The sequence below is a fragment of the Eucalyptus grandis genome, chromosome 6, assembly GCF_016545825.1.
Source record: "Eucalyptus grandis isolate ANBG69807.140 chromosome 6, ASM1654582v1, whole genome shotgun sequence".
In the NCBI taxonomy this organism is placed as follows: domain Eukaryota; kingdom Viridiplantae; phylum Streptophyta; class Magnoliopsida; order Myrtales; family Myrtaceae; genus Eucalyptus; species Eucalyptus grandis.
The window spans coordinates 57,200,715-57,214,123 of NC_052617.1; the positions used below are offsets into that span (position 1 = coordinate 57,200,715).

A 13,409-nucleotide genomic window follows, 5' to 3' on the forward strand; every position below is an offset into this window, starting at 1 on the left:
CTCGCAATTTAACTAGACACCTGCGGATGTGACCCTGTTAATGTTCTCTTGGGTTGTGAATTGATACTTTTGTGAATTCACCAGAAAAATTGACAATTTGCACAGCTTTATTCCACAACTTTTTACATAATAGCAAAATCATTGTCAAGGAGAGTCATCTGTTATAGGAAATTCATATGTATGTTCTAGTAAATAACAACAATACAAAATGTGACTGATGAAGACTGACATGGATGTTGCAGAGATCCGTCCAGGTAAACCATATTCATCTACCTTCTCCGACTATCTCATCAAGCATGGGTGAGAAACCAATTACCGGTGAAAGATTTGCACCGTCTACAATGCTTTTGTCTGTGCTCATGTCTGTATTCTCAGTCACGAAGCTAGTGGTATCATTAAATCTCCAATCAGTCAAGTAGCCTGGCCTCGTGGACACGGTCGGCACTTCAATATCTCCAGAGAGCATTGCCACCACACGGGACATTGGTGGTCTAAGCCCTGGCGATGTTTGAGTGCACAACAGCCCTATTGCAACCATGCGTTTTGCCTCTTTTTCATTGAACTCTGATAATCTAGAATCAACCAGCTCAACAACACGGTTGGTTTCGTGCAAGGTCCAAGCCTGAGAAGCAGAGGAAAAGTGGCAAAGATGTATTCAGGCAACCTCATAGACAGAATTAAAAGGGAAGAATAGAAGGAAGAAAGAAATTGACGTTTCCTTCCTAAATGGCCATTAAACAAATGAACAATTGGGACAATGTTCAAGCGTGTACCCATTCAAGAAGATATATTTTTTCTTCTTCCAAGCTAGGGTCTGAATTTGGCCTTCCACTGACAACCTCTAGAGCCACTACACCAAACGCAAATACATCTGCCTTCTCTGTAAGGTGGCCACGCATTGCATACTCGGGAGCAAGATATCCACTGCAACAGCAATGGGAAAGCAGAATTAGAGTTTCAGCAACTGTATGCGTCAGTGAACTAATAAATATGGCTCTGTGTGCTTGTGACAGAAGAACATGGAGCTTACATGGTTCCCGCCACACGGGTGCTTATATGTGTCTTATTATCATCATAAAGTTTAGCCAAACCAAAGTCTGATATTTTAGGTGTGAGATCAGAGTCCAGCAGAATATTACTGGCCTTCACATCCCTATGCACGATTCTCAGCCTTGACTCCTCATGAAGATAAGCTAGGCCCCTTGCAATACCCAGACAGATATCATAGCGTGTTGCCCAATCGAGATTCAAGATTCCTTGTCCTGTACCGTTGAGGCAATGTAAGTCCAGTCATCACTGCTAATCAGATATATGGCAATTTGAGAAAGGTTTTTACATGGCATTGTTCTTAACTTTAGTTTGCTGATTTTGTCCTGCTCGCTTGTTTTGCAAATTTTACATGGTTCATGCTTTAAATATGTATTTACATGACAAAAGACGTTATTGATGTGAAGATTCTATCACCTACCGAACATTGCTTGGTCAAGACTCTTGTTCTCCAGATACTCATAAACAAGAAGCCGATTATCTGCATCAATGCAGCATCCATACAATTTAACAAGGTTGCGGTGTTGCACTGCAGATATAGTTGCAATCTCTGCCACAAATTGATTCTTTCCCTGGTGGGATGATACAGATAGTTGCTTAACAGCAATAACTCTCCCATCATTGAGAGTTCCCTGTTGTCATTGATATGGTCAGTACTTCAATATAAAAAATCCTCTGCCATTTTAAGACCAATAATGCAATTAGCATGACAATGTATACTACAGTTACTAGACTATCAGAGAGCTCCACTTAAAGTCGGACTATCAAGCATGCTAAAGAACCCATCTTGTAGAACTACAGTGTATTAATATATAGATGACAAATGGACAGGTCAACCTATATCATGTTATTCAGACTGGACCCCAGCAAAAATAACCAAGAATTGTCCATTCATTAGTTACTTAAAACCGCACGTTACAACATTTAGTTATATTTTCCAAGGATGGGTTGATGCTTTTCATTGGATTACTTTCTTTCCTAGACGTAATTTAGGATCTATTACAGTCATCCTCCCAAGCCAAAGGATGATTGCCTAAAAAAGGACAATGGCATAAGGAAGGAGGTTTTTATTTTTTTTTTTTTTTCAGGGCTGAGAAAATACTGGAAGTTAGGTCCATCAGCACACGGAAAAAATAAAACTTTCTCTTTTTGTTCCAAGGTACAGAAACCATAATTTCGGTACCCTTCAGTAATGAGTTTGTCCCCTTTTTCCGTTCTTTCTCAAAGAAAAACTTCCAGAAAGATAAATAATCAATTTAGTTCTTATGACAAGGTAAGATAAGATTAGCTATAGTTGAGGAGGCTATAGAGATAAGATCAGCATTTGCAAACAGCCAAGCATTTTACTTCTGCCATAACATTCAATTGTGACATCACTGCATCTACGTTTACTTTTTTGTGTTATCCAATGAATTACAACAAACCTTAAAAACAGGGCCAAATCCTCCCTCCCCAAGCTTGTTATTGGGATTGAAGTCATCTGTAGCAGCCTTTAGTTCCGCATAGCCGAAAGTGTAAGGTCTAGTATCTATGCCAAGGAACTCTGTAAGACACAATCATACAGATAAGTTTCGGAAACATATTAGCCGCTTCAATTAGTCAGCCAGCAAAATGAAAATGCATTCATGAAATTTAACTTCAACTAGAAAACATGGAAATTCCACATCCTACCACCAGTGGGCATTGAACTCAAAAGCTTTTAAGAACAGTGGCATTGCGATATAGAGATTTCTTGTTCTTTTTACCTTCACAGAAACGGTGTTCGTCTTCTAATGAAAAAACATAATCAGCTTACAAGATTACAGATAGGAAAGATATCATGGGGAATCTATCGTAAATATCTGATTGGGGTTCACCTTGGTCTTCAATCATGCGAGCCATTTTCCTTCTCCGAACAAGATAGAAGACCAGGAGAACAGCCACCAAGCCAACCACACCAACTCCCGTAGCAACTCCAACAATCAAGCCAGTATGATCCTTTTTGCTGGTTGGGGGATTGTTACTGACAGTGGGTATGAAGTCTGCACAAATTCTGCCAATTAAGTAAACTTATAAAGATAGGGCTAGGAATAGGAGAAAGTTTTAATCATGGTACCTGGGACAGCACTAATGGCTGAAACCAAAGGTCCATATGTGGCTTGATTTGGTACACAGCAAGTCCCTTTTCCAGCCCAAAAAAAGTGTATTTCCAGATAGTTAGCTGTTACCTGAGCCTGATACACTTTTTGAACAGCTGTAAGAGAGGCACCACCTGCCTCTTTTCGTATGTCGAAATCCTTCACAACAAGGTTTCCCTGAAATAAGCATAAGAGGCATTGGTAGCTGATTGTGAACTTTCCAGGTTAAAATAATTTTTTTTTTTTTAAAAAAAGCCTGTCCAATTACAGCCCTACCTGTATGTATACATCAAAAGACGCCTTCCAAGTTTTTGCCATCCAGTATTCAGGATTTGTATTTCAGCAAACCGGAGACTGACATTGTAGTTTCCATTCTCTAGCCCTAAACCATAGTATCGTAGAGATGAAGCAGAGAGCCGTGCAGTCTGGAACAGCTCTGAGTCTAAAGTGTTTGTGAACTGGGAAAGAGTGGAAGCTTTATAAGCGGGATTGTTGTTTCCCGTGAAATAACCAACATTGCTCACTGCCCACCTCTCTGTGTTGGTCACATAGTAGGTAGCAGGACCAAGAGTGTTATTATCCATCTCAAACACAATATTACTGGATGAAGTAATCTGAGGGCCACCGCATTTAACTGCAAAATTGTAGTCTGCATGACAAGCATAAAAGAGCAGATCATTATGCGTTTATGAGAGGTACTTCCATCTACATAATGGACAGAATTATCTGCCACAGCACATGCAGTTTGTACATTCTATACTTCCAGTCCGATTCAACTTAGAAATCTGAACGGCACATGCTTATCTTCAAAATTTGCTTCCAACACTCTGTCGAATAGCATCTTATCATGCTGTTCTAAATGTGACAATAAATCAGTTCTTTCGCAATTTAGTGAAGAGACCCGTAAAGTCCTGATGGAAATGAATTAAGGTCCCTTCTAGGGAAATTTAAAAAAAAAAAAAAAAAAACCAGATAAAGGGGAACCCAGAGAGGCAAATATTGTACCCTGAACCAGAGACTGAATTATTTAGGCCCTTCACAGATGGAGAGAGTAAATTCTAAATAGCATGTTGGCTTTTCCCTGATAAAATGATAATGGATTCATTACTTAGCCATACCGACCAGTGGATCAATATATCTTGATCGTAAAGAATCAACAGAAAAAGAAAGAATCAGAATCAGTCTATATACTTCTTGAAACAAACAGAAAAGAAACGAAAGATGAAACATAAATCACAGATCAAGTGGGACATCATAACTACTTAGCTGTCCCCTTTTCTAAAGAAAAACCCAGCATACCAACTTGAACCTCAATTTTTCCTTCTCTGTGCCACTGAACTTCCCCTAATCTAATTTACTGGAAGAAACTAGTTTGAACGTTCCATGTTCTGCAACATTAGAGTTACCATTCACTTCATGTATCAGGATGCAAGCAAGCAAAATACTTAAGTAACTGTCTATATGATATCCTGTCCTCCTCTTGTTGAAGCATTCAATAATGAAAAGCATATAAAGGGGAAAAGATTACATGCACTTACAAATTCCGGTCCCACTATTGCAAGGAAAATTCCGTTGAAGACAGTTTAATCCCGAAGGAAGCATGCTAAGAAAAAAGTAGAAAAGTTTACTCAGTCAACCAGTATGGCAGTTATGTACTTATAGGTTAATCAAAAGCAGATACTTCTATAGCAAGTCAGTGATTATAGGATTCTTCAAGTCATATAGATGGGGGGCGGTGGGGGGAATTAAACTCAAAGGATCATCTAATAGTCAACACAAAATTTCACATCCTATCCCATCCAATTATCAATTGTTATTTCTCCACTTAATGAGGGATGTACTGCTTCACATTTTGGAAATGCATTTCCATTTGACGTGACATTTTATGACTTCCACCGAAGATTCAAAGTCCTTCATGGATGATGCAATTGCTAATTTAAAGCTAAAAGTTTTTCAATCATTGACACAGCGATAGCATCTCCAAGTCATAGTTCGAACTGTATTCCTCTTCTAGTGAATACTAATACTGATTCTTGCAGAACTGCTGATTACCCAGGGCATGAATTATGAGAATTAAAGATGCCGAAACTGTTTCTTCAGTGTTTATACAAATTACAGACTTCCACAACGGAATATGAACGGGAGCAATCATATGAAATCGCTAGATATGACAGTTCTGTTGATGACGGTCATTTAAGTGATTTATATTTGTTCCTTGCAGTAGATTTAGCCACCAAATAAGAAAGTGAGTTAAGCACAAATTTAGCATGCATCTATAATGAAATTTGTATGACAATAGACAAATTTCATATCTAAACATTTAGATTGCCCAGCAGGGAGGGATCGGTGATTCTCCGTATAAAGTGAGGTAGGCATTCGAGCCAAATTTGAGGACACATCAGGTAACAGTTCTCTATTGAATTATTACTACCTATGATCACTCAAGCATTATAAGCAAAAAGTCACCAGGGCAATTACCTACTGTTAGAGTTGTCCAATGTGAAGTTGTTGCCAACCAAATTACTGCAAAATGCATCAGGAGAAAAAATGTGATCGTCAGTCTCCCCATAAGATTGGAACACCTATAGCTCATCCTTTAGCTAGAAAACGACTTTAAGTACAATATAGCATCCCTCAAGGGTGATGAAATGATTAATAAAGGACAAAAGAATATTTATCACAATAAGATATACAACTAAAAAGTATCAATTATCGTTCTTTGAATAACAGAAATCACATACAGTTGTAAGTCATTGCTGACCCAAGAAGGAAAGATTCCCGTCAAGTTATTGTAGGACACATCTCTGTAAAAATGGCACAGTGAAGATGTTATTTAGTTAACCGATAAGGTAGAAGTCTTTGAGTATCAAATAGCATCCGGCGATATGTCAAACAACAAAATGTTGACTATGTTCTCCATGTTCCCAGCCACCAACTAGAAGATGACTGTGCCAGAATTATTTATAGTACCGAGTTAGCTGTGAAGGTGAAAAGGAGAAGAATATATTATACTCATTCTGATCTTTCAACCAAAGACAGAAAATTGAATACTCTGACTACCCGTTCTCATTGCACTCAAACTCCACAAATGCATCTAAAAACTTGTACATAAACCCATGTTCTTTTTATTGATCAGTGACAGTTTTGAGCATCATTTCGGTTATCAGGCAAAGGAGATCTTTCAGGTGTTCTTACATGTTGAAAAGGGATGTACTTTTCTGTTCAGGAAGTGTGCCATTCAAACTATTATTTCCAAGAAACCTGAGAAATGCAGCAAAGAGATTTGTAAAGCATTAACAAAGAGAACATATTGAAAGGAATATATATGATTATCCAGAAGGGGTACATTACAAGTAAGTGAGTGAGCTCAAATTGAAAAGGGAGTTTGGAATCTGTCCAGTTAACTCGTTGAAGCTTAAGTCCCTGGTCCAATATAGATGCAACAAAGTCACTATACGTATACTCGAGTAAATAACTTATACATTTATGAATAAAACATAATGCCTTTGGGAAAATCGAGCTGATTACATGTAAAAAAATCTAAATACCCAATGAATATGATATTTGTCAAATGAAGTCTATAGAATAATCATGGAGGCAAATGCTCCTTTACAGTTTTGTACTATCAAATAGGGCTCAAGATGGTCTTTAACCAGAGTATGACCAACCAGAGAATATCAAGAAGTACCATTCATTTAGTAACTACTATTGTATACCATTAGTGAAGGGTCACAAAATCATCCCTCCAAATGCTGCTTCTAAGTCACTGAATACGTATAGCATGCAAATGGCAACAACCCATATCCAGGTTGAAGACAATTAATTACAGACACATTAATAAATGCTTCAGCATATTTTCAGTCGATCCCTAACCAAGAACAACTTACAGCTGAGATAAACTCTGGTATCCTGCAAAATCTGATGGGAGAGAATCTGAGATGTGATTATTCCTCAGTATCCTGAAAACAATTGGGTAAGCCCATTTGGCATAAGAGAAAAAGAAAGGAAAAGAAAGTCTGTCTTACAGAATAGACAGATTTGTCATATTCCTGATGAATTCCAGTGAAGAGCTCCCATTAACTACATCACTTATTCTCCTGCATTATGGAGTCAACTCTTTGTCAGTTTGTTTGAGGCCGTGGTGAGTTTGCTTTTACAACCATAGAGACAAAGTACATGACTCCACTCACAAGTCTTTTAGAGTGGTTAAATTAGAAAATGTTGAAGGAATTGGACCTTCAAAAGAATTTCCTTGAAGAATCCTATAAAAAAAAATTAAGGAAAAATTGGAAAAAATTATTAGATACTATTTAATGATAACATAATATAGAGTTAATGCTATATAATTTGTCGAATTTCAATTTCCAGGGCCTACAAACTGTTGTGAGAGGTAGACAGTCATAGTCTGAAAAACAAACATATACATTGCCTTACAGCTGTGTAAGCTGCGACCAATTTCCTATGAATTCTGGTATATTGCCAGTGAAGTTGTTATCCGATGCCCACCTGCAACCGGAAAAGGCATTTCTCCTGAGAAATCATATCACAGAACTTCTTCCATTAATGGGTTTTTCTAGTATCAAAGGAGGAATGAAGCTCTTACACTGTTTGAAGATTTTTAAGCTTGGAAAATGTTGACGGAATCTGACCACTAACTCCGGAACTATCCATGTAACTGCACAATAAGTGACTTCCATCAGCCAAGGGAATTTTATTAATTTTGTGCAACTCAAATAACTCAATAGTTGTCATTTTTAATGGTTGAAAGCAGAAGTGATGCCAAGAGGAGAGGGTGACACAGTGTCACGGAACATTTGCACAACATACACGAGACTTGAGAACTTTTACACCCACAAAGTACACAGCCAAACATTGCAGGAGTCTCTAGTAGTTGAAATGTCAACAAGAGAATGACAGTGAAAGTGAAATATGAGGTAGAAGGGTTAGGCAATGTGATGATGGGCAGAATGATAGTAACGACAGCATGCTACTACATGTCAGAAAGGTTAAAAGAAACTAATCAATTTGAAAGGATGCATGAAAACAGTTATTAAGTCGGTTTGCCACCTATTTTGACTGCCAAACTCCAATAACTGCAAATACTTTAAAAGGAAAAATTTATGTTTGAGAATGTCAAGCAGGTAGGACTTACAGTTGCTGCAATTTGGACAGATTTCCAAGCTCAGGTGGCAGAGAGCCATTGAAGTTATTGGTACTAAAGGACCTACAACATTAAACTAGTCATCAGATCCACTCTTTCTATTATATCTTTTTGCAAGCCAATTTTAATTGAAAATTAGTCTGAATCCAGTGGATCTAATGAGTTGAATCGTTCTGCTTGACGTTGCAAATCCTGTACTGGAACGGTTACTTACAATGACAGTAGCTCTGTAAGTAACCCAAGTTGCGGTGGAAGCTCCCCTGATAATGCATTGATGCCCAGACTCCTGAAGCGAATCAGCAGAGTAAGTATCAGGAAGGAAAGAAAAATGCCTAAAAAAGGAGCAGAGAATTTGCGTAAATTTTGAGACTAGAATTGAGTTGTGCTCACAGATACTGCATGCGAGTTAGGTTACCAATGGATGGAGATAAGGAACCAGTGAAGAGATTTTGGGCCAAGTTCCTGTAAAAATAGTACATAATACTATCAAAACAACGGAAAACTCTGCAAGATTTTAAACCTTGGTGTGTAAAAATCAATAAGGGCTTCAGCCAATGAGAGCATGCGAGTGTTGCGTGGACAGGCTTGAACTGAACGCAGCTAAATATAAGGCATAAAAACATGGCACACCGTAAAAAACTACTGTAAAAAGAGAAAAGGGGAGCAAGAACAACACATACAGATCGAAGAGGTAAGTCAAGTTCCACAGCTCATCAGGGATAGGACCAGCAACGCTCATTGCGTAAACCTTGCTGCAACCAAAGAAAAACCAGCCGGATATGAGATGACACACACACATGGTGGGCATGATACTCTTGATACGTACAGCTGGGTAATGTGGCAAGTGGTGGAATTGTTGAAGGAGCAGTCGCATTTGATGAAAGGGTTGTAAGTCTCAAAGGAGGTCGAGTCGATGGCGGCTCCGCTGCATGGCTCTCCGCTTATGTTCCATGTCGTCTGTGGAGCGAGTCCCCATTTTGACCATATCGAGTTCAGAATCGCCACTGCATTCACATCACCACCATCGACTCACCCTTGTTTAGCTTCATGCCCCAACTAAAGGCATTGGTGCTCGATTTTTATGATACGTAAGTGGAAAGTGATTTACGCGACTGAGCGCAAGTAATGCTGCAGGTATTCGCATGCTGTCCATCCAGTTGAATAGAGGACAGCCGCGCGTGCGGAGTACTGTTTTTACGCTTCTGGGACAATATGGTTTTGAGGAAATCAATTTTGCTTTCTTGATGGTCAATATTTTAAATAGAAAGATTATTTTGCAAGTCATCAAATAAAAGTGAGTTCCATATGGATTGAATCGACATAACAAGGTGAAAGAGGAACCACCCAGGTCCTTGCAGTCCGACAAGATAATGTTGTCTAGATTATAAGACATGGCAATCATAAGTTGGCTAAAGGCTATGAAAAAAGATCATCAGGATGTAGGATGTTTTAAAGAGAAATCTGTGTCGGCGTATGAAAGAAGATATCAAGAACTGAGAGTCATTTTTGGAATATAAGACGAGAGGTTGATGGTGGGGGTGGGCCACTGAGAGGACAGCTCCTAAAGAAAAGGTGTTTGAACTGTTTATATAGCCTTGATTTTAAGGAGGAGATGATTTTCATTATAAGGAATCGATGCTGATGATCATCGGCGCTCTTAAGAATGACAAACTCAAAAATGAAACACGCGAATAGAGGAAGAGCCGGGTTTGTTTGTACCTTCAGAAGGGTCAGTCTTAGCTTGCGTCTGGTTCTGAGCATGAGCGACATCTGCAAATAGTATGCACGCTGCTACATGCAAGGCAAAGATCACCCTCGAATTTGCCATAGTTCAACCACAGAGAGAGAGAGAGAGAGAGAGAGAGATCTTCAGAGCTTGAGAGCCACCATGTCAAGTCTTACCGACCGCGCTCCCAGAAAAGCCATGGACAGTGGCGTCTGGGCTGTCATACGTTTTGGTGACTATTTTTCTATTCTATATGCTGATGAAGAGCCATTTTAGAACATACGTATCTATCATCTGTAGGGAAAGACGCATCTGACTTTCATCTATGCCCGAGACAAGATCTGAAAGGGCCCCTCCTCTTTTCCTTACTTTCAACAAATTTTCGAGCTGTACAATCTTTAAATCAGCCTTTGAGAATTCTCGCTGATGACTGTGGATGAGAAATTGGCTAGGTTATACCCGGGTCAAATGTTTCTTGCTCGTTTTACACTTTGAGACGCTTTATCGTTAGAAGATTAAAATTTTTGTTACCACCAAAGAGAAAAGAAGAGAAGCATTTTCTGTGTTTTTTCGGCCTGCTATATGTCTCTATTGAGAGTTCTTTAGTCAAGAAAAGTTGAGTAACCAAATCGAAAACGTTTTCTCCATGCACGAAGTTGTGGAATTATATGGCACACCCTCATTATATGGTACTGATAACAATTGAGGACATGTGATATATTCGAACTGGACGTAAGAGTCACCGTTACTTTGTTTACTGTGGAATGAATCTTATAATCTGACTTGTTCTCTATTCCAAAATAAAATGAAAATTTATTTTTATTTATGTATACAAATGAGATCTTAGTATAAAAGAGAAGATATCACCTTGCTTCGTTACATCATAATTTATGAATATGAAATATTTTTTTTTTGGTAAAATAAGGAATATATTGGGAAAAGGCCAAACTGTACAAGCGAAATGTCTTCAAAAACTTACACTCAAGATGAACAGGTATTATGAGTGGAAGGAAGCTGCGAGAAAAGGTCAAACGGCTACAACAAAACACCGAAAAAGAAAGCGCCAGTAGACAAAAACAACCGCTGGTCAAAGGCAACCAGCAACCAATAGCATATGGAATATTACTTGTACTTAAAATAGACTTTCTTGAAAGCAAATGGTTACGTGTTTATCTAAATTTCATATAATAAGTTCCCACTTCCACTTGCCAGGTTGCACCTTTTTCTGTAATTTGCGGATGCGTATGACCAATATGAACTCGGTAGCAAGTGGAATATAAAAATAGCAACACCTACCTCAACGCATTTACTCTTGAAAAAAAATTGATTTTGTTTGGATAGTGGACTTTATATAATAATTGAAGTCTGCAAAGTAGCCTAGCGTCGGTCATTCTCTCGCACCAAGTTGATGGCGCAGCCTCCTCTCTACATATTCAATCTCGATATACGACGTGCTTTGATTTTCATTTGTCATGATATGAGACCTTTCGAAGCCTAATGGCCGCTTGCAGATCAAGAATCAAAAGAATCCTCTCTCTGTTCTTCATGGGTAATCTGATTGTCTATTTCTCTTTAACTTGATCAGGTGAGGATAAAATGGTCACAACAGAATGAGAAACACGGCAGCTTTTCACCAATATTATGTTTTGGGATCGAGATTCAAGATTCAAGAAGCCAGGTAATCTGATCCCAAACTCAACATGGATGGGTTGATTGATTCGCCACCTATTCAGCTCGCGTTAGACTTTTTGAAAAAGCTGCGAAACCAAATTCACTCATGATCAAACAAGCATGACTTAGTCATTAATATAGGATTTGATAAACAGTTTGCGGTAGTAAGTTCATTGGTTATTGGTTATTTTGTCATGCGAGGAGGACGATGTCCTTTCTCAGTGTTTGGTGAAACGCAAATGTGTAGCGCCGGAGCTGAGCTACGCCACGAGTCAACAACGAGCACGGCCTAATATAAAAATTCAGCAGCCCACATGTAATAATCTTTTCTTAAGAAAATAAACAAATGGAATAGTACGGGGTCGTGGGTGGCGGCGTTTGCTTTAGGTTCCAATTATTTTTAAAGCTCACATCTTTCGGTTTTCGGTGCAGCTATGCGTGACGACATTGGGAGCTTTAAGATAATGTGAACGTCGATGCGAGAAAGCAACGCTTAATTGCTCCGATGTGGACAGAGACTCAACCATAACAGTCCAGCTGTTAACTTGTTCACGACATCAAACCCAGTTAATTATATGTAACTGCAGTTTTGCCTCTGAACCATGACCAAATCAAACTCAACAATTATGACCTAAATATGTTGGAAGAGTATCTATCCGTTAGAAAGATTGATCGAGACAGGTGATTGATTAAACCGGCCAAGTTTTTTAGCTTCCTCTGTTGGTGACAGGAATGATTTTGCAGGTTTAAAGAAATAGTACAGAACATCTAGCATGGCCAAACACAAATAAAACCAACCAACAAATCAGAACTTATGCCACCAAGTAGCTTCTACTGGACCAGCTGCTGTAATCAACCTACTAAAAACCAGGTTTGAGAAGTTTTAAACATTCCCTGCTATATCCTGTAAGACTAGTCAATTGAAGATAATTTGCATAAAGAGAGTAAATTAGTAAGTTTTTGGCTGATCAAGAACAGTAATTAGTGAGTTCTCCAAGAGCCAGACCCGTGGATCATTAGAGAAAGTCCTTACGCAAAGAGTTAAATGGGTTGTTCCACCATAATACAGCATGCAGTTGTATCAGTCCTGGAGTAAATCCGTTGCTATATATGGATCATGCCGTTTAAATGTATTGCTGTTGTACGCACTCAGACCCAGCCTGAAATGTGCAATTCAAGCTCTTTGGTTTCTCTTTTCCAGTAGAGTTAAGTTACTTTCCAATGGAAAACGAAACCCCATGAAGTTAAATCCAGTTCAAAAGGCCAACAGCTGCACTTTTAATTCAGTTTAAGATGCCAACTGCTGCACCTGCAGGCTTGTAGCTCAGACAGGAGAGAACAATACTGGCTTCACAAAATCCCATATTACAAAATATTTATTTATTTCTTTTTTTAAAGCGATTTTTGGCATACTAGATATAAACTTAAAACAGGAACAATGACTTATTACTAATTACATGATCAGGCTGAAGGTTATGAGCTCTATTGTTTATGTGCTCTATGCTTGGAAGATTTATAGAAAAGAGAAATTCCCACTGGAAAAATGTAGCTCGTAAATTTTACATTTCTCAACTGGAAGGCTTCAGACATATTAGCACTTTACACTTTCACTGTGATCAAAGGCACCTGCTCTATTAACGAACTCTCGCAGATTTTGTGCAGCAGCAGCTAATGTATCATCACTTTT

At 38.6% G+C, this 13,409-nt stretch overlaps 1 protein-coding gene across 1 annotated transcript; it reads right to left on the reverse strand.

Annotated features, from left to right (window-relative positions):
• Nucleotides 1–87: 87 nt before the first annotated feature.
• Nucleotides 88–10,334, reverse strand: LOC104451009 (probable LRR receptor-like serine/threonine-protein kinase At1g56130). Its single transcript, XM_010065753.3, is given in 25 exon segments — nt 88–622; nt 774–924; nt 1,031–1,262; nt 1,469–1,679; nt 2,472–2,590; nt 2,904–3,068; nt 3,143–3,341; nt 3,441–3,460; nt 3,463–3,813; nt 4,703–4,767; nt 5,643–5,687; nt 5,906–5,968; nt 6,360–6,425; nt 6,516–6,587; nt 7,052–7,123; nt 7,190–7,261; nt 7,355–7,426; nt 7,599–7,670; nt 7,768–7,839; nt 8,317–8,388; nt 8,540–8,611; nt 8,716–8,787; nt 9,006–9,077; nt 9,152–9,329; nt 10,045–10,334. Coding segments are annotated over 25 exon segments (3,051 nt in total). The 5' UTR covers nt 10,154–10,334; the 3' UTR covers nt 88–265.
• Nucleotides 10,335–13,409: the final 3,075 nt, after the last annotated feature.